At 43.5% G+C, this 21,642-nt stretch overlaps 1 protein-coding gene across 1 annotated transcript in view; it reads left to right on the top strand.

The window, feature by feature from the left end:
• The window catches only part of RSBN1L (round spermatid basic protein 1 like), a 115,250-nt gene that overhangs the window by 54,127 nt on the left and 39,481 nt on the right, over positions 1-21,642 (top strand). The window contains exon 3 of the mRNA XM_077264701.1: positions 17,410-18,044. Within this exon, the coding sequence (XP_077120816.1) occupies positions 17,410-18,044 (635 nt within the window). The remainder of the gene's footprint in view (positions 1-17,409; positions 18,045-21,642) is intronic.

The following is a 21,642-nucleotide window of genomic DNA, read 5'->3' as shown; positions in this document are numbered from 1 at the left end:
CGGCGTCCACAGGGTTGACTGTGACGTCACCGCTGTTACTGCCGGTGCTGACACATTCAGTGCAGGGAAGCTCTCGGCAGCAGCGTGTGCATTACCAGCGCTCCTGCCGAAAAGCAGTTTTAACCCTGTGGATGCCGGGGGACGTGACAGACATCAGAATGTGAGTATGTACTGTTTTTTTTTTTTTAACTTTTACAATGGTAACCAGGGTAAATATCGGGTTACTAAGCGCGGCCCTGCACTTAGTAACCCGATGTTTACCCTGGTTACCCGGGTGCTGCAGGGGGACTTCGGCATCGTTGAAGACAGTTTTAACGATGCCGAAGTCGTTCCCCTGATCGTTGGTCGCTGGAGAGAGCTGTCTGTGTGACAGCTCCCCAGCGACCACACAACGACTTACCAACGATCACGGCCAGGTCGTATCGCTGGTCGTGATCGTTGGTAAAGGTACCTTCACACTAGGCGACTTTACAACGATAGCGATCCGTGACGTTGCAGCGTCCTGGATAGCGATATTGTTGTGTTTGACACGCAGCAGCGATCAGGATCCTGCTGTGATATCGCTGGTCGTTGCTGAAAGTTCAGAACTTTATTTGGTCGTCAGATCGGCATGTATCGTCGTGTTTGACACCAAAAGCAACGATGCCAGCGATGTTTTACAATGGTAACCAGGGTAAATATCGGGTTACTAAGCGCAGGGCCGCGCTTAGTAACCCGATATTTACCCTGGTTACCATTGTAAAAGTAAAAAAAACAAACAGTACATACTCACCTTCTGCTGTCTGTCACACGTCCCCCGCCGTCCGCTTCCCGCACTGACTGTGAGTGCCGGCCGTAAAGTAAAAGCCGGCGCTCAGTCAGTGCAGGAAGCAGACGTCGGGGGACGTTACGGACACTGGAATGTAAGTATGTACTGTTTTTTTTTTTTTTTTTTTTACATTTACACTGGTAACCAGGGTAAACATCGGATTACTAAGCGCGGCCCTGCGCTTAGTAACCCGATGTTTACCCTGGTTACCAGGGGACTTCGGCATAGTTGGTCGCTGGAGAGCTGTCTGTGTGACCGCTCTCCAGCGACCACACAGCGACGCTGCAGCGATCGGCATCGTTGTCGATATCACTGCAGCGTCGCTTAGTGTGAAGGTACCTTAAGTAGTTTAGTGTAACGGTACCTTTAGAACACAGTAAACCTGAGGACAGGAAGTGATTGATTGTAAACATTAGAGCTGCAGCTGGCAGACACAAAGTGATGCTATTGTTGAGGGAGGATCTAAATTGATCCTTCACGGTTAACTCAGTGATTTCCAAATTAATCTACAGGGCGTTGCCGGCAACTGAAAATGACCAGACGGAGATGTGTGCCTCTGTATGGGGGATCGAGCAGATCTCTGGCCCCCGTTTTATTGTGTATTGCTTTTCATAATCATAGAAATTATACTTCAACCAATCAGCATAAGAACACGCTCACAGTTCTTAACCTATAAGAATGCAGGAAAAACTTAACCCATGAGTATACAGAAAAACCGGAAACTACATATATGGTCATATCTTCTTGGCATAGAAAAACATATACTCACAGGTGCCTCAAAGTCTTATCTAGCAATTCACCCCCGAGTCCCTTCCCTGGCTCGAGTCAGAAGACTCAAGGTCTTTTTACCAATTATAAAGCATAGCCTAGTTGAATACCAGGCTTGTGAACAACAAGATAAAGTTACTTCATGGCAGCTATAACCTTTTACCTAATTAACAGAATTTATCTTTAAGCAACAGGAAAATGGAGTCGAAAAGCACAAAATGGAGAATCTTTCTTAATTTGTCCCTTCACATTCCCCCCCTAGATAAATTTTGTTAATTAATGTCCAGCATCAGAGGTACTATCCCAAGCTCTAAGCTCGAGGGGTACTGGTCTTCACATGACTGGTGCCATGTTACCAGCCATGGCTGTTGCGGCGTACCCGTCCCCCCTGTATACTAGAATTTACCAATAACAATTGTTGATAACAGTAGTGGGGATCTTTTGAAGATAGCCATGCGCTTGGCTCCAACATCTTCATCAGGTAACTTTGTGAAATCGGTGTAGAGAAGAGCAGGGGTGGCAACGCTTTTGGTATCATCATTAGTTGTCTTAGTGCAGAGTTTCCTAATACATACAGAAATACACCAAAGAACAAGTTTTAGTATTACATACATGACAAGGATAAAGGCAACAATATCTAACAAACTTTGAAAGATTTCAGCTATCCAGCCCCCAGATCCCTCAAACCAATTGGCTGGATTAAGAAAGGAGAAGGTGTCTGCCCACCAACTGTCCTTATTACGATCATTGTCTTTGTCATATTAGTCTCTGAGTCTTTGAATATCTTCTAACTTTAACTTCATAGTGCTATTGGGATCTGTATAATGACAGCAAGTGGGTCCAATAACCTGACACATACCACCCTGTGCTGCTGTTAAGTAATCCAGTACTACAGTGTGTTGATTAGTGACTATGATAAGTTGGTTTTGGACAGCAACAGTAGTATTAAGTATATCCAATATATCCCAAATTTGATCATCTAGATAGTCTGTTGTCCTAACCAATTTATCCCACATTTGTGTAATCATAGGGTAAATGAAAATAGAACTAACAATTTTATTGGCTATACTCATCTGTACTACTAATATTTCATGATATTGTACAAACTTATTACTCAAGGATATTTGGGAATTTAGGCTGTCCCATGCGGTTACCAATATTATTATATGGAAATACGAAGAACCAAAACATTATGTCCCCTTATTTGCTACTAGTCTGTTTGACCAGCTTGCATCGCAATACGTGGATCCACGTCAGCCTTCCTTCCAGCTTTACTGATGTAGGAGTAATGAGGAGGACTTGGTAGGGACCGTCATACAAGGGTTTTAGTCCGTGTTTTCTGACATGGCTTTTCACGACCACAAAACCACAAGGACTTTAAGTTGTGACAAGTGTCGGTTTCTGCTGAATCTGGAAGGGAAGAAGAAACTAAAACATGGGTGTTAGCAAGATTTTTACTAAGCTGAATAACATTGAACAGCACGGTCAGTTTCCTCTGATAACTACTGAGGCTGGAAATTTGTAACTGGGGGCCTAGCACCAAATAATATCTCATATGGGGACAGGCCATGTTTTGCCTTAGGGGTAGTACGAGTGTGGTACAGTACAATGGGTAGGAGCTCTGGCCATGGAGCCGTAGTCTCCTGCATCATTTTGGTCAATTGTCCCTTCAGTGTGCCGTTCAGCCTCTCAACTTTCCCACTGGATTGTGGATGGTACGGAGTATGGAGGGCTACAGTAGATCCAAGCATTGTCAGAACCTCCTGATACACATGAGAAGAAAAGGCCGGGCCTTGGTCACTTTCGATGACTTCTGGAACACCATATCGGCATATAACTTCCATCACCAGTTTCTTCGCTGTGGTTTTTGCAGTCATGTTGGTAACGAGGAATGCTTCCGGCCAACTGGATAACATATCGACAACCACCACACAATATTCATACCTTCCAGACTTAGGCAACGTGATGTGGTCCACTTGGAGCCTTTGGAAAGGATAGTCGGGCTTAGCAAGGTGCTTTGGGGGTACACGTTGAAGTTGACCGGGATTGCAGGTCTGACAGATGTTACATGCATGGTTGAGTGCTGTCAGGACTGTAGAAATACCTGGAGCCCAGTAGAATTTTTGTACATTTTTTTTTCCTCGATGTGTGGGCCCATGTGCCCACGTGGCAATAGCAGGGTACATCCGCTTAGGGAGACACACAAGTTGGTTCTTTTTCCAGAGACCATTGTCCATACATGCTCCATCAGCCTTCCACTGCTTCACTTCTTCCTCTGGGGACATTCTCTGCATCGTCATTAAGCGGTCTCGCGGGGTCCGACAGAAAACCTCAGTCTGTCGTGGATCATTAGGTTCCTGTAGAGTCAGTGTTTCTTGTAACTGTTTACGCTGAGAGCGTGTGGTCACCATAGTTGGTATGGTCGGTTCAACGGGTAGGAGAGCAGCAGCTTTTGCTTGCATATCCACAAAGGCGTTACCAACAGTGTGTGGACTTTTCCTAGGACCGTGCACCTTGACCTTGATAATGGCCACCTGGGTAGGTAATTTGATTGAGTCCATGAGGGTTTTAACAGCTTCAGCATTTTTCACTGGAGTTCCGGCGGTAGTAATAAACCCTCGATTGACCCATAGGGCTCCGAAATCATGAGCAATACCAAATGCATATTGTGAGTCCGTGTATATATTAGCCCGCCTGTCTTTGGCCAGAACACATGCAGTAGACAGAGCCTGAAGTTCTACTTCTTGTGCTGACTGTGAGGGAGGGAGTGCAGCTCCGTGCACTACAGTATCTTCCGTAGTAACAGCGTATCCGGTGTGGAATCTGCCAAATCATCAGCATATCTTGAACCGTCTTTCAGGGCATTGTAGAGAGGTTGCATTATGCGGGACGCGTCTGGTATCCACTGACGACAATAAGTACATAGTCCAAGAAAACGCTAGAGTTCAGTCTCATCTTTTGGAAAAGGAAGGGAGCTGATGGCTATTTTTCTTTCTTTTGTGAGGTGTCTGACACCCTGAAGGAGACAGTGACCCAAAAATATCACTTGACCAAGGCAGAACTGAAGTTTCGAGGCCGAAACCTGACAGTTCAGATCTGCCAGATACTTGAGGAGGCTAACAGTGGCAGCAATGGCTTCCTGTCAATTGTCGTCCCTGATAAATAAATGCAAACAGAAACTGGCAATTTGGGCGTAATGGAATGCTGAAGAAGGCATTGGCAAGGTCGATGACTGTGAACCAAGCAGCATCCTGAGATAGCTGGGAAAAAAAGAGTATGTGGATTAGGCACCACTGGAGTTTCTAGAACAGTAACTGCATTAACTGCCTGTGGATCTTGTACCAGCCGGTACACAGGGGGTTGGCAGGGTGAGGTCTTTTTCTTAACGGGCAACAAGGGCGTGTTACATGGGGAAACACAGGGTACCAGGGCACCATTATCGAGCAACGTTTGTATTTGCCCCTTGAGGCCCCGCTCCTGATCATGTTTCAAAGGGTATTGATGGACTTTGGGAAAAGGGGCACAAGGTTGGAGAAACACTTTTACTGGTTCTACAGGCATTATTGGGGGTGGATCTGGGCCTATCAGGGCCATCATAACCGTGGGAAGGGCATGTAGGATACAAATCTCATTGTGTTCATCTGCATAGGGGTTATATAACGTAAGTACCAGCTGACCATCTTGGAATTGTATTCTGGAGCGAAACTGTGATAATAAATCTGCCCCCAGTAAATTTACCGGACATATAGGAGAGATTACGAACTGAGCAGTAACTTCAGGGAAAGGTCCCACAGGGATGGGTTTTGTGAGAGTATATTTGTTGGGTCTGCCATCTACTCCAATTAAAACAAGCTCTTGATCTGAGAATTGACATGACGGGGCTTGGGAGGGAGATGCATATTGGATTTGTGTAAGGTGGGGAGGGCAGGAGCTGAAGTCTGTTACGTGGGCCACTGATAAGGAACGGAGCTGCGTCCTTGCAGCTGTGGGGGGGGGGGCTGAGATTGGAACAGGAATCACTGCGGCCATTGATTTAACCTTTAATTTCCCTGCTGATGCAGAGCGGGGTAAGTTCTTTTGAAAACTCTTTACTATTTTCAATGCATCATCCGGAGTGGAAGTCTCAATATCGGGTCTGACTGACATTATTGCCTCTTTCAATTCAGATTTAAGGCCGGACATCAAAGCTGCCACAAAAATGTGTGAATGGGCTTTATTATATAGTGAGAATCCCTGATCTTTAAATACTACCATAAGACGCCCATAGAACTTCTCGGCAGTCCAGGATATATTGGTGCCATGGGGTTAAGGGGCATAGGGCTTACAGTCGGAAGTAGAGGCTTAATTTCCTGGGGAGGGACCATATTATCTAGCAGGGAGACACCCTGTCCCAAATTTTTGATTGTTTGCTTTCCCGACACATTAATCTCAGTCACTTTCTCAGTTCCTACTTGCACCACAAAACATCCAGTTTTTTGTCATAGTAATAGACAACTTTCCTTTTTCAACGTAATTCACTTCCTCTGTTGATCCTCAATTTGCTATATATCAACCACTCAACTTGAAGCAGGTGAATCTTTTACCAATCTTTCAATTACACTGATAATCAAACAATCTCTTTCAAGTTTCCTTCTAAAACCAGGTACCATATTTCACTTTCAACTATTCTGTACTATTGTTTAAACACAAATCTCCCAGCGCCACAGAAAATATAGAGAAACGTAGAACGCAGCTATGTGCCCCCTCCATACCAGACACACAGTCGAGATAAGAAAATCACAGCATTCCTCAACACAGAGAAAGCAATAACGCAGCTGTTTGACCCCTCCCATCGGGTATTTTAGAAAGGTTTCACACAGAAACAGAATACAGCAGTTCTCAGACTTAATTTCTACAAAACTTTCATCACACAATTCACGTGCCAGACCACCTTAGGAAAACCCATGATTGAGAATATTGTTCCTGCATTCCTGACAGATTTATTTCCCCATCTTTGGGCTAACAATATCAGATTCATCACACAAATTCAAAGTCTTCTTTTCCTTCCACGGAAACTGATTCTCCTTTAGAGCTAAATATCCTTACTTTAGTTGTGCACAATACTGACGGCCTTACGGTTTTGTTCCACTGGGTCTCTCTGTCCCCCGCTGGGACAACCCAAAAACGCAGTACTCAGTGAAAGGAGGAGGGCGTCTTAGACTTTCCCTCCGGACACCTCTGGATATATATAAATATATAATTCCTGAGTTACGCATCCTACCCAATCTTCGATCACCTCACCGCGCCTGATTCTAACAGTGATCAGGAATTCAGGATATTTTGACTATAAAGAGAATTACATCACTGGTCAATCCGGGGTGTCCGTCCCTTATGAGGTACGGTTCGAGCACTGGGCTGCCAACGGAACTACACCTCTATATCATTCCACCCAAAAATCACCCGACCATCGGGGACAAACCTCTGATCCTCTTTGCAGCACAAACACAGGAAAACCACACCAAACGGTCAGTCTGGACAGTATAACTGCCAACTTACCGTGGTTGTTGTGGGGGATGATCAGTCCCAATTTTCCAGTGCCTGTGTCCGGTCCGAGGGTCCTTTGTCTTGTTGTCCTCCGGGGGGCAGAGGCGTTCCTGTTTGGGGCCCCACGTTTTCGGGCGCCAACTGTTGAGGGAGGATCTAAATTGATCCTTCACGGTTAACTCAGTGATTTCCAAATTAATCTACAGGGCGTTGCCGGCAACTGAAAATGACCAGACAGAGACGTGTGCCTCTGTATGGGGGATCGAGCAGATCTCTGGCCCCCGTTTTATTGTGTATTGCTTTTCATAATCATAGAAATTATACTTCAACCAATCAGCATAAGAACACGCTCACAGTTCTTAACCTATAAGAATGCAGGAAAAACTTAACCCACGAGTATATAGAAAAACCGGAAACTACATATATGGTCATATCTTCTTGGCATAGAAAAACATATACTCACAGGTGCCTCAAAGTCTTATCTAGCAATACACCCCCGAGTCCCTTCCCTGGCTCGAATCAGAAGACTCAAGGTCTTTTTACCAATTATAAACCATAGCCTAGTTGAATACCAGGCTTGTGAACAACAAGATAAAGTTACTTCATGGCAGCTATAACCTTTTACCTAATTAACAGAATTTATCTTTAAGCAACAGGAAAATGGAGTCGAAAAGCACAAAATGGAGAATCTTTCTTAATTTGTCCCTTCACACTATCTGCATGATGAATGTATACACTGTGTTCCAAATTATTATGCACAAAGAGTTTAGGAGTGATAAGGTTAGAATTTTTTTGTTTGTCATTTAAACTCATTGATGGTGATGTGTGTCAGGGCTCTTTATATCACTGAAAGCAATTGCAGATACCTGTGCAAATTAGTTTGGCAGGTGTGTCCAAATAAAGGCAAGACTACTTAAGAAGGCTGTTCCACATTGCTAAGCAGCCTACATTTTTGGCCAAAATGGGAAAGAAAAAGGATGTCGGCTGCTGAGAAGCAACAAATTGTGGAGTATTTAGGTCAAGGCATGACTACAATCAACATTGCCAAGACACTTCATCGTGATCATCGCACAATCAAGAAGTATGTAGCTGATTCGCAGCACACACGTGTGCGTGCTGATAAGGAAAAATTGAGGACTCTTTCCAACAGGCAATTGCGTAAGGTTAAAAGAGCAGCTGCAAAAATGCCTTGTCATAGCAGCAGACAAGTTTTTGAAGCTGCTGGTGCCTCCAACGTCCCCAGAACAACAAGATGCAGGGTCCTTCAGAGGTGCGTGAGCCATCCTGTCGACCACCTCTATCCACTGCACACAAGCAGAAACAGCTCCAGTGGGCCAAACGATACATGAAGACTGACTTCCAAACTGTTTTGTTCACCGATGAGTGCCGTGCAAGCTCGATGGTCCAGATGGATGGAGTGGAGGATGGCTGGTTGATGGACACCCCATGAAAACACGGCTAAGGCGCCAACAAGGAGGAGGTGGAGTAATGTTTTGGGCTGGAATCATAGGGAGAGAGATTGTCGGCCCCTTTATGATCCCTGAAGGGGTAAAGATGAACTCCATAATCTATGTGGAGTTTCTAAAACAACACTTCCTGCCATGGTACAAGAGGAAGAACCGTGCTTTCCGCAGCAAGATCATTTTCATGCATGATAATGCACCGTCTCATGCTGCAAAAAACACATCTGCATCTCTGGCTGCTATGGGCATAAAAGAGGACAAACTTATGGTGTGCCCACCATCTTCCCCTGGCCTCAACCCCATTGAGAACCTCTGGAGCATCATCAAAAGGAGTGTCTATGATGGCGGGAGGCAGTTCACATCTAAGCAACAGCTCTGGGAGGGTGTTCTGTCCACATGCAAAACAATTGAAGCAGAAACCATCCAAAAACTGACAAATTCAATGGACGAGAGTTCAGAAGCTTCTTTCGAACATGGGGTCCTATGTGCAAATGTAACATCACCTAGAATAAAGTTTTCACTTGAAAACTGTTTGATTTCATTTTGTAATATGCTGATAATTCTTATAACTTCACAATTGACCATTTTTTGGTTCAAAATAAACAAAAAAAGGTTAAATTCTGCTGTGCATAATAATTTGGAACATGCATTTTGAGTGTTTATTTTTTTTTTAAAAAGATACTGTTTTCATAGGCAGTTTGTTCCAAAACATTGCAATTATACTAGAATAGTAGATGACTGGAAAACAACAATGACTGCAATTCAGATAGGTAATTTAGAGAAAATATGAGGAAATATTATTTGCATAATTTGGAACACAGTGTATTACTGTAATAAGTGTGTGGATGCATTTACTTTTACATGATAGCAAAACTAATGAAAAAAAATGGAAATGGGTTAGGGTAGTGGATAACTTTTACTTTTTATATAACAGCATGGACTCTTGGTTCAGATATACATGTATGTGGTGACATTTTCTTTAAAACATTTGTAAGCAAAACAAAAAAAATCCTCTTTTGCCGCCATATTCCGAGACTGGGTTATGGCTCTGTGAGGGCTTGTTTTTTCCCCCTGAACCACCATTTTTATTGGTACCATTTTGGCTAGATAAGATCATAGAATGTTAGTGAGAAGGGACCTCCACGGTCGTCGTGTCCAACCGCCTGCTCAATATAGCTCAGGATACACTAAACCCTCAGACAGATGTCTGTCCAGCCTCTGAAGACTTCCATTGAAGCAGAACTCACTACGTCTCGTGGCAGCCTGTTCCACTCATTGATCACACATCTAATCTATATCTTCTCCCTTTCAGTTTCATTCCATCGCTTCTCGTGTTTCCATGTGAAAATGAGAATAAAGATGAGTCCTCTACACTGTGACAGCCCTTCAGATATTTGTAGACAGCTATTAAGTCTCCTCTTATTCTTCTTTTTTTTTGCAAGCTAAACATTCCCAGATCCTTTAACTGTTCCTCGTAGGACATACTTTTCAGTTTGCTTGCCATCCTGGTAGCTCTTCTCTGAACTTGCTCCAGTTTTTCAATGTCTTTTTAAGGCCGTGGTCACACTTGCGTGTGCCATGCGAGAAACTCGTATCAATACCCGGCACTGCCGCCGGCACTCGGGACCGGAGCATGCAGCTGCATGTATTTCTATGCATCTGAAGCTCCAGTCCCGAGTGCCGGTTGCAGTGCCAGGTATTGATGCAAGAGCCTGATCAAAGAGGAGTAGAGGGGGATAATTACTTTACATTATCTAGACTCTATGCGTCTCTTAATACATCATAGAACTGTTTGCCTTTTTTGCTGCTGCATCACATTGTTGACTCATGTACAGTCAGTCATCTATTTGTATAACCAGGTCTTTTTCTCACATGCTGTTGCTTAGTTTTATTCCTCCCATTCTGTGGGTCTAATGTTTTTTTTCTTGCCCAGATGTAGAATCTTGCATTTACCCCTGTTAAATTCTAAACATTCTATTAGTCGCTTCCCATAGTTCAAGCTTATCTAGATCCTTCTGAATCCTTTCTGTCTTTTCTAATGTTGGCTATCCCTCTTAGCTTTGCTTCATCTGCCAATTTGATTAGCTTACCTTCAGTTTCCTTAAATCGTTTATAAAAATGCTGAACAATACTGGATCCAGGACAAGGCCTTGAAACACTCTTCCAATTGGATGTGCAACCCTTTATTACCACTCATTGAGTACGATCACTGAGCCAGTTATTAATCCACCTAACTGTATCCTTGTCAATCCCATACTTGGTCATTTTTTCAATGAGGATGGTGTGAGATACTTTATCAAATGCTTTGCTGAAGTAGAGAGAAACTATATCTTCCGCATTTCCCTAATCCACCCTGTCAGTGATTCCATCATAGAAGGATATTAGATTAGTCTGGCATGATTTGTTTGCTATAAACCCATGCTGGCTCTGGTTAATTACTGAATTCTTGGCCAAGTACTTACATACATGTGGTATAGAAATTTGTTCAAAGACCTTTCCTGTGTAGAAATAAGGCTCACTGGCCTGTAATTTCCTGGCTCTATATTCTTCCCTTATAAAGATGGTGTCAACATTTGTTCTTCTCCAATCTTATGGGACTTCTCCTCCAGGATTTTTCAAAGATTCGGGCTAGTGGTTCAGCAGTTTCCCCTGGGAACTTTTTCAGTACCCTAGGATGTAATTAATCTGGACCAGGAGATTTATGGTGTGCATTCTTATATTCCATCAATGAAACCCTGAAGATCAGTTGTTGTTACAATTGCTTTCTTAGGCCCCTTTCACACATAAGTTTTTTGCCATCAGTCACAATCCGTCAAATTTTGAAAAAAACAGATCCGGAGACTGATGCCGCTGGATCCGTTTTTTTTTTCCTAATAGACTTGTATTAGCGATGGATGGCCTCACGTTTCATCCGTCATTTGCCGGATCCATCGAAAATTGTTTGTTCGGTGGCCGGAGACAACGGAGATAGAAATGGTTTTTGTGTCCGTCGAGAAAACGGACAGCGACTGATCTGTCGCCCTCCGTCGTTTGCTAGAATGGAAGCCTATGGCGCCGAATCTGGCGACAGATTCTTTTATTTTTAACTGAGCATTCTCCGATTTTTTTTTTTTTTTTTTTTTTTTTTTTTTTTTTTTTTTCTCTTTATGATCCAATTACCCGGATCAGCTAGTCGGATCTGGCAAAAAAAACGGATCCGTCTCATCAGTTTTTCACAATCTGCGACAGATCCGTTTCTTTCAACATTCGTCAGATTGTGACTGATGGCAAAAAACTGATGTGTGAAAGGGGCCTTAGAGAACATCGATGCAAAATATTTAAAAGTTCAGCCTTCTCAATATCATTTTTGACCACTTCATCCTTTTCATCCTGTTAAAATCCTATAGCATTGTTGACTTTTCTTTTGCTTTTGATATATCCCCCCAAATCCTTTTTTTACTGCTATTGGTGTCCCTTTCCCTTGCAAGCCTCACTTCATTACTGGCTTTAGCTCTTCTAATGCTTGTTCTGCATTACCTGCAAACATTATATTCTTCTTTAGATGTGCCTCCCTCTTTATTTTTTTTAATGTTATTACAGCGTTAACTGATCTGAACAATTTTTCTATTTTGGTAGATCAGTAAGATTTGAACCCAAGTCCCCACCGCTTCAAGCCTGCAGTGTGAATTAAGGTACCGTCACATTAAGCGACGCTGCAGCGATATCGACAACGATGCCGATCGCTGCAGCGTCGCTGTGTGGTCGCTGGAGAGCTGTCACACAGACAGCTCTCCAGCGACCAACGATGCCGAAGTCCCCGGGTAACCAGGGTAAACATCGGGTTACTAAGCGCAGGGCCGCGCTTAGTAACCCGATGTTTACCCTGGTTACCAGTGTAAATGTAAAAAAACCCAAACACTACATAGTTACATTGCCGTGTCTGTCGCATCCCTCGCCCTCAGCTTCCCTGCACTGTGTAAGCGCCGGCAGTAGCAGGGCACAGCGGTGACGTCACCGCTGTGCTTTGCTTTACGGCCGGCACTGACACATTCAGTGCAGGAAGCTCTGAGCAGCAGCGCGGACGCCGGGGGACGTGACAGACATCAGAAGGTGAGTATGTAGTGTTTTTTTTTTTTTTTACTTTTACAATGGTAACCAGGGTAAATATTGGGTTACTAAGCGCGGCCCTGCGCTTAGTAACCCGATATTTACCCTGGTTACCATTGTAAAACATTGCTGGCATCGTTGCTTTTGCTGTCAAACACGACGATACACGCCGATCTGACGACCAAATAAAGTTCTGAACTTTCAGCAACGACCAGCGATATCACAGCAGGATCCAGATCGCTGCTGCGTGTCAAACACAACGATTTCGCTATCCAGGACGCTGCAACGTCACGGATCGCTGTCGTTATCACTGCAAAGTCGTTTAGTGTGAAGGTACCTTTAGTCATTGTGCTGCCCATTAAATCCATACCTTGTTTGTAGTAATCCGCTTTTTCCGTTTGAAAGAAAACCATCCTTGATATTGTATGCTAATAAGGCTCAAGTGCTTTTGGGCTGGGACATTGCACTTCCAGCTCTCCTGCCTTTCTCCCTATTCCCCTATGCTTCCTGTTTCTGACAGATGGGTCAGGGGCGTTAGATCTATGAAACAAGTGCTTTGTCATCTTGACACAGAAGGAAGGCCGGTGGGCAGGGACTAGGCAGGAGAGCTGCAAGTGCAACGTCCTACTCCGAAAGCACTAGGGACTTATTACCATAGAATTTCCACCATGGATTTTTCTAACACTGCAATACAGACTTCTATCAGCAAGGTAAGTATTTTCTCAGCGTGAATGTGTTTTTACATGCATACATACCAATAGTTTGGCCTATAAAATCATGATTAACTATTATCTTTAAAACTTTTATTAAATTGGAGAATGTTTTGAAGAAAAAAAATAGCTTTGGCTATCAACTTTTTGGCAGGGAATATACCAGACCGGTCTCTATTGTAAGCATAGGCTAGTGTAGACTGACTCACTTTACCACACAGCTTTATGGAAACATGAGGTCATTTAGTGATAATGCGTTCTTTTCCAATATCTGTAGAGTTTCCTTACACATAGAATATACATGTTTATGTGGCTTGTGTTTCCATAGAAGTGTGTGCACACATGGCGTCCGCCTACTCGCACCAGGCACAGACTGCAGACGGTGTGCTAGGAATGGTGCACCTCCCCGACTCTGTACTGCACCCTGTGTGCCAGGATCATCTCCTTTCTCATCATGTTAGATCCTCCCTTTACCTTGGTAAGAGCGGAGAGTGACTGTCACCGGGAACCAGAACGGTGCCCTGTAACAGAGGACTTTGGGTGCCTTACAATGACATCGTCATAGGCTTCTCTTTTTTATGAATAAAAGCATAATCTTCGCTTGTGCGCTAACCTTCTGCTCTAACCCAACCTGTTCTGCTGCTGAATTTCCTCTACATGTTCATATTTATCCCTCAGTGAATTCACAGTGCAGTTCTCTGCGTTTGGACGTGACTACACCATGTGTGCGGGTTTATTAACATTCATCGGTAATACGCCAACTCTGTATGTCCTCTCCACAGTAATCAAGGTGACTTTTATATAAAATGGAGACAAGCTGAGCATTTGGGGATCCAAAAACGTACACCCTTCTCACAGCGTCTAACTCTAAATATATTATTTTAACTCTTTCACACCATAAGCATTTTTTTCTTCCTCCCTATCTTCAGAGAGCCATCATTTCCTCATTTTTCATTCCACATAAATACAATGTTTTTTTTTTTCTTTATACATTTGTATCCACATCTTGACTGAGGGCAGGCCTAAGTATGTACATCCTTGCTACTGCGGCATAGAAACAAGACCATTTGCCCACCTCATATTGATATCTTAATATCTTAAAATGAATAAAACACGAAGTACGGTATGTTAGAGAATAATTTGTAGAACGGAATTGTTTACAGTGATTATAAACTAGATTCAATGAGGACCCATCAGCCCTCCTAAAGCGTCTGCTTTAGTAACTAGTTTAGTTATTCCTCCTAGAAATGTATGAATGAATGTATAATATTGTGAAAGCATGTGCCCCTTCTCTGCCATTGTCAGAAGGGATCGGTCAGTGTGTAGGAACAGCAGGAATCGTGGAGCAGAGGTGCTTAGTAAAATGGCCATGCCAGGAGCAATGACCCAGAAGCAGTGAGCGGGCCTCCTGGCGGCTGCACCTACAAATGAGTGGTGGTCTCCATCGCTGGGAGGACCCTGTCAGCAGACATACTGCTGTAAGCTCAGGAAGGTGAAGAGGTTGTGCAGTCAAATATTGGGTGCTACTGTGTTGGGCCTTGTTCAGATATCTATGCTGCATTTACATGTTTTATGTGCATTTTTCACAGCTAGAACATGTACCCATTGTAATCCGTGGGGCTGTTCACATGTCCTTTGTTTTGCTCCTTCCTTCACAGATCATGACATGGCCATTTATTTTCCAGCAGCATGTATGAAATGTGCCAGTACAAGTCACGGATGGCATCAGTGTGCAGTCCATGTCTAACATTGCAGTAGATAGGAGAGGCTTTGTCATTTATCTATACGTAAAAACAGTGCTGATGCGCTGACCAAACACTGACACTGGTACCATTTTGTGTGTATGTGAACAATCCTGATGTCTGAATAAGGCCTAAGGCAGTAAAATGTCATGCCAAATATTATTATTGACTGGTAGAGCAGCATGGATCCCATAGCGCTGGACACCAGGAGGTGCGACATCCAGGATACAAATAGAAATGACCGCGAGGGAGAGGGTCCTGCCCCCTTAGGGTATGTGCACACTTTGCGGATTTGCCTGTGGAATTTTCTGTGCGGATTCTGCATCTCTTGGCAGAAAACACAGGTCAGAATCTGTGCATTTTTAATCTTGATTTTGTGCGTTTTTCCTGCAGATTTTGTGCGGATTTCATGCGTTTTTGCCCCTACATTTTCTTATAATGGAATGGGTGCAGAAACGCTGCACAAAGTGACATGGTCCTTCTTTAATTCCACTGCGTTTTCCATGTGGAATTTTCCGCACCATTTTCACTGCATTTTTATCTTCCCATTGATTTACATTGTACTGTAAATCACATGCAGATCTGCAGTATTTCTGCATGGAAAAAAAACGCTGCGAATCTGCAGGAAATCTGCAACGTGTGCACATAGCCTTGCAGTCTACTTGAGTATATCAGATATAACAGGGATGCCTGTTTTGAATAACTAGGAAATATATTTTTTCAAAGCTTTCTGAGCACAGAAGCCTCTTCATCAGGCTTGTTTGCAAATGCCATAAAACTTTTGTATTTTTATGTTTTAATTTAGTTTCAAAGTTTTGCTCTTTCAAAAAACTAGCACCATAGTCCTTGCTTACCCTGCTCCTCCACCTCAGCTGTTGTCCATGGTTTGTGGTGACGTGACTTCACACCATGAGTGCAGCCTCTACGTATGTGATTGACGTCTGTAAATCTATTTTTGCGCTTTAAAATGAGTCTCATAGGTGAGCCTGACTGCCTGCAGATCATCAGCGTGGGACCATGGAGCGGTACATGAGCATTTTGGTCAGTGAAAAGCTGTAAGCTCAACACCTGGCAGCAGAGAAGGAGCAGTTGTGCTAAGGAGTGCTGCACATTGAGGTCTGCTTCATTTCACTTAGGCTAGCTATCCAATGTGTTGGGGGGGGGGGGGGGGCTTAAAGGGGTATTTCCATCTCCAATATCCTATCCAAATCTGTAATAAGGGTAATAATAGTAATACTAGCAAATAATATTTGCAAATGCCTCCAATTAGAAATGTAGGATAGTTCTTCTGATAAGCTATGTTGCTTAACTCTTGTGCAGAGCATTTCAGTAGCTTAGGCTACGTTCACATTTGCGGTCGGCGCCGCAGCGTCGGGCGCCGCAGCGTCGCCGCATGCGTCATGCGCCCCTATATTTAACATGGGGGCGCATGGACATGCGTCGCACTTGCGTTTTGCGCCGCATGCGTCCCTGCGGCGCCCGCGTCCGGGCGCAGAGGACGCAGCAAGTTGCATTTTTGCTGCGTCCAAAATCAATGAAAAAAAGGACGCATGCGGCACAAAACGCAGCGTTGTGCATGCGTTTTGCTGCGTTTTTGTTTGCGTTGTGCGTTGCGGCGCCGACGCTGCGGCGCACAACGCAAATGTGAACGTAGCCTTAGGTATCCATGGTTACGACCACGCATATAGTGACAGTTATTCGTGATTGTAACCATGGATACCTAAGCTACTGCAGTGCTCTGCACATGGGGTAAGCAACATAGCAAATCAGAAGAACTATCCAACATTTCTAATTGGAGGTATTTGCTAATATTATTTTTATACGTACTACACATTGAGAGGGGATTATCCCTTTAACTCTATTCATGCTTGTAAACATTGTTATAAGATAGTTATGTTTCCCTGCATAAACAATGAGGTCGTCAGTTAATAGTACATACGGTATACATTGTGAGCAGTTACTACAAGTTATGTACTCCTCCATGGCTAGCAATACTCTTAAAAATTGCTAAGATGATTATTTGTAGTGCAATGCAAAGTCTGAATAGAGTGCTTGACCGCTGCAGCCAATCACTGGGCTGTTTTGCCATGTTAATGCATTAGTTCTGTCTTTGTTGGGTGAGGGAAGGAGCCATAACTATTACAGACATGAAATATGCCGGTCAGAAGCCAGTCTAGACCTTTGCGAACGTTATAAAGTGGGCAGGCATGCCATGCAATCTCTTATTGATGCAACCGGCTTTTACTTTTACCGAATATGCGATTTCCAGAACAACCTTTTTAAAATGCCCCCTTTTGTTTTATCGGCAGGATCAAACGAGAAGGCAAAACCGAGCACTGAAGAGCTGCAAATAAAGAAAGTGAAGAAGAAAAAGAAAAAGAAACACAAAGAGGGTGAGAAACGCAAGCTGCCCAAAATGTACAGTAAATCCATTCAGACCATCTGCTCAGGACTGGTGTCTGACATGGGAAAGTGTGACAGCCAGGAAGCCAAAGTAGGAATTCGCGAGGCTTTTAAGGACTTGGTGGTGAAGGTCGAGGAAAAAAAGGGGGTGGCGGAGAATGACTCTCCATTTGTGTCTCTGAAGGAGCCTCGTGTTCAGCACAAGCTCAAGCGATTGGACTCTCTGGAATTCAAGCACCTCATCCACATAGAACACCAGCCCAATGGCGGAGCGCCCCTAGTACACGCGTACAGCAGTGAGCTCTCTCACCTGTCTCCTGTGGAGATGGAAAGGTTTGCTGAGGAATTTGTTGGCCTGGCGTTTAGCGAAAATGAAAACTGTGCCGCTTATTACGTCATGGGGATTATACACGGGGCAGCTACTTATTTACCTGACCTGCTAGATTACTTTTCCTATAACTTTCCCAGTTCACCAGTCAAAATGGAGATCTTGGGGAAGAAAGACATAGAGACAACAACCATTTCTAACTTCCATGCTCAGGTAAGGAGGTTGTCGGATTATGCTTTGGTGAATATAGCGCTGACTAAATACTTGTGTGGTAATGGCTTGGCTCTCTTGCTGCACCAGTGTTTGTGTGAGCTCTCAGGCAGCCGAAAACCGTATGTCATGGGTCCTCCTGTACTTCTGATTGCAGAGGAGGCCGGCCGGATGGTAACTTGCTTTATGTAAGATTGCAGTATGTATCACCATTGGCTTCAGTGGACATCTGTAAGAATAGTCGCCATCACCCTCTATCCTTAGGTGTCTTCTGTCCTAAAGGTGGCCATTCACTTTCACTAGCGCATTGTCCCACCGGCTGCACGTCTTCTCAGTGGGGAGTGGGAAATGATCTGATTATCTCCTGTGGGAACATAGGGGGAAGGATTGGGCATGTGGAATTTCAGAATGACACTTTCTGATGGGAGAGTACGGGCACCCACATACTTATGAAAGTTGGCCGATGCTGATAACATTAGCCGGTTTGGCTGACTTGTCTTTGCGTATTGCATCTTAAAGACATCTTACAGATTTAATAAATTAATGGTGTACACACAGGGAAATCACACACTTTTGTAATGAACGAGTAGCGAAAATGTCACTCACACTTTATTTTACTTGTGCTGTAATCTGTGCCATCCACGGTAGAGCTGAATGGCCCTAAACCTGACTTCCGTCATCCCTTCCTGGCATAGTTGGCATTGCCCAGGTATATAGTAGCTTACTGTAGGGCAGATTTCTCCTGTAACTACGGTCGGCGTCATGTCTGTAGGAGCACCTATGTTATGTCATTCTGGGTTTCTGTTCCGTTTTAGGAATTGAGGATGGATTTGTTACATAATGGGGGCAAAAGGCGTAAGAAGGATCCCATTGATTTTGGTTATTTTACTGGAAAGTGCAGCGTACTATGTTTTATCTGTCACATACACATTAGATCTGTCAGCCTGGGTAATGTTTGTCCAGGTCTATGCTTATAGCAAGCGACTTTTCATTTTTTAGAGATTAATGCACACGCAGGCAGCTATATTTTCCAGCTTGTTTCTATATATAGGTCTCTGATTCACCAGTCTGGATCATTCTCAAAAATTCTGAATGTAAACCTTGACCCGAGAATTAGCAGAATCTGTGTCATGTCAAGGCTTTTAGTGTTTAAAGCCCTGAAATGTTTAGCTTTTAAGGGATTTGTCCAGTTGTGTTGGCAGCGTTGTACGTGATTGATCTGTGTAACTGGTGCAACTTGTGCCCTCACCATTCATAAGCTGATGGCATCTGACACAAGAGCAAGGTGTGAAAGATATAGCTCCCCGTTCCTCCTTGCCCCATGGTCACCAGTTACACTGTACTTCACATGGCCATACTTCAGTGTTCTGCAATACCATTCACACTCTGCAGTAGACAACTAGAATATTCTCTGAGCATGTCTACTTACGTTAAAGGAACTTTGTCACTTTGATTACTGCTTGTAAGACCTCTATATGAGCATGTAGGTCATAGGAAGTTAAATAAAATTATATCTTTGATATTTCTCGTCTTGTTCCAGAGAAATTAGTTTTTTCTTATTTGTAAATGAGCTGTTAAAAACTATGGGCCAGACACAGGTCTTCATGAGAATCTGCCACCAGAGATTTTCTATTAAAAGGGGTCGTTACCAGTGTGAGACAAGTAACTCATCTCCCTACAAACAGATGTGCTGCAGCTCTCACAGCTCTGCTGTATTGCAACCCTGTCTGCCTGTGAGATGGAAGCTGAGAGGAGCCTGCAGATGTGTCTGATATAACCACACACAGCTCTGCAGTGAGAGCACCTGTTACACATCATAGCTCCCCTTCTATTTAAAGCACCACTCCAGTGTCTTTTTATTGCAATGCTGGAGTGGTGCTTTAAATGTAATTCACCTGCCCCTGTCTCATACTTACCTGCCGCTGCCTTCATCCTTTTCCAGTGTCTCACGTTGGTCTCCGGCAAAATGTCACCCGTTGGCAGCTCCAGTTTTCCATGGAGCTCGCCAGAGATCACTTTTCAGTACATCTCTATGAAAGCCTCTTTCTGGCCTCGTTCTGGCTCTCATAAATTTGTATTGAATTCTTGTGATGTAACTTCTGACTTTCAGCCAGTCAGAAGTTACAGTCAGATAGATAAGGCAGCACACTGCGGCGCTAAGACTTGCAAACATGAAACATGAAAATTGAACTGCATTACTGCACTAGAAATATGAAAAATGAGTCAAAAGTTACGGGCATGGAGCTGCATTGGTAAAAGGTGAAGGGGAGTATTAGAACTGGGGCAGTGGGCTTACATTTAAACTGCCTCTCCAGTGCTGAAAAAGAAAAAATAATGCTTGAGTGGTGCTTTAAAATAAGCTCTGGAGGCAGATTCTCATGCAGATCAGTATCTGATCCTTAGCCTGGAACAGCTCATTTACATATAAGAAAAATGTGAATTTCTCCGGAATAAAATATCGGATTGCAAATATCAAGGTGTAATTTAATGCAGCTCCCTGTGCCTGCATGCCGATATAGATAACTTAGGATGGTTGATCCTGCTGACAGATTCCCTTTATGTTCCCACATTGAGTGTTTGACGCTGTGTATTTTCAATAGTGGGAACGTAGTCTTAATGCTCACAGTTTTTATGGTGACTTGTGTGATCTTATTTTGGAAAGCTTTCCCTAGATCTGTTCCAAATCCATGACGACTGATAAAATTGTAAAAACCACATTTATTCTCCTAATTCATTTGCATGGTTTTCAGGGTGTGTGGGAAAATGTAACATTAGGATAGAAGTCTGGCAAACATATTTTGTACACACAGAACCATAAAAGCTTATATAGCAGGAGCTATAGCTGCGGGTGTCTTGGAATAGCAAGAATTAAGTTTGTACCAACCAGTCCTAGGTGTCAAGACTCACAAAAGATGAGCAGATGGACATACCTTATGCAAATTGGACAACCCTGTCTCCCCTATAACAAACAGGTGGGGATACAAGAAAATGAACTATTTCATGCTCCGTATATTTGCACCATATCAGCTCACTGCCAGTTATTGACCTAAAATTTCTCTAGTAAAATGACAGGCGGTCGTGGAAACCTGAGCCATAGATTGGTGCTATTGAAAAGGGTTCACCTGCGGATGGTCAGACAGGTCTGAGTGCGTGTTATCACTATTCTACTCTCAGGGAAACTGAAGAGCATCTATACAGTTGTGTGAAAAAGTGCCCCTTCCTGATTTCCTATTCTTTTTCACACATGAATGTTTCAGATCACCAAACAGATTTAAATATTAGACAAAGATTACACAAGGATGTACAAATGCAGTTTTTTAATGAAAGTCTTTATTATTAAGGGAAAAATAAATCCACAACCTACAGGTCCCTGTGTGAAAAAGTGATGGCACCCCTTAAAACATAAATTATCTGTGGCTTATCACATCTTTGGGAAGAGGAGTTCAAATTCCCTAGCCACATGTAGGTCTGATAGCTGCCACACCTGTTTTCAGTCAAGAAATCACTTAAATAGCACCTGCCTGACAAAGTGAGATAGACTAAAAGTTCCTGAAAAGCTAAACATCATGCCGCGATCCAAAGAAATTCTGGAGCAAATGAG

Source organism: Ranitomeya variabilis, chromosome 5 (assembly GCF_051348905.1).
Source record: "Ranitomeya variabilis isolate aRanVar5 chromosome 5, aRanVar5.hap1, whole genome shotgun sequence".
Taxonomy (NCBI): domain Eukaryota; kingdom Metazoa; phylum Chordata; class Amphibia; order Anura; family Dendrobatidae; genus Ranitomeya; species Ranitomeya variabilis.
Note: the sequence above shows the minus strand (reverse complement) of the source record. Positions and strands in the feature narration are given on the sequence as shown.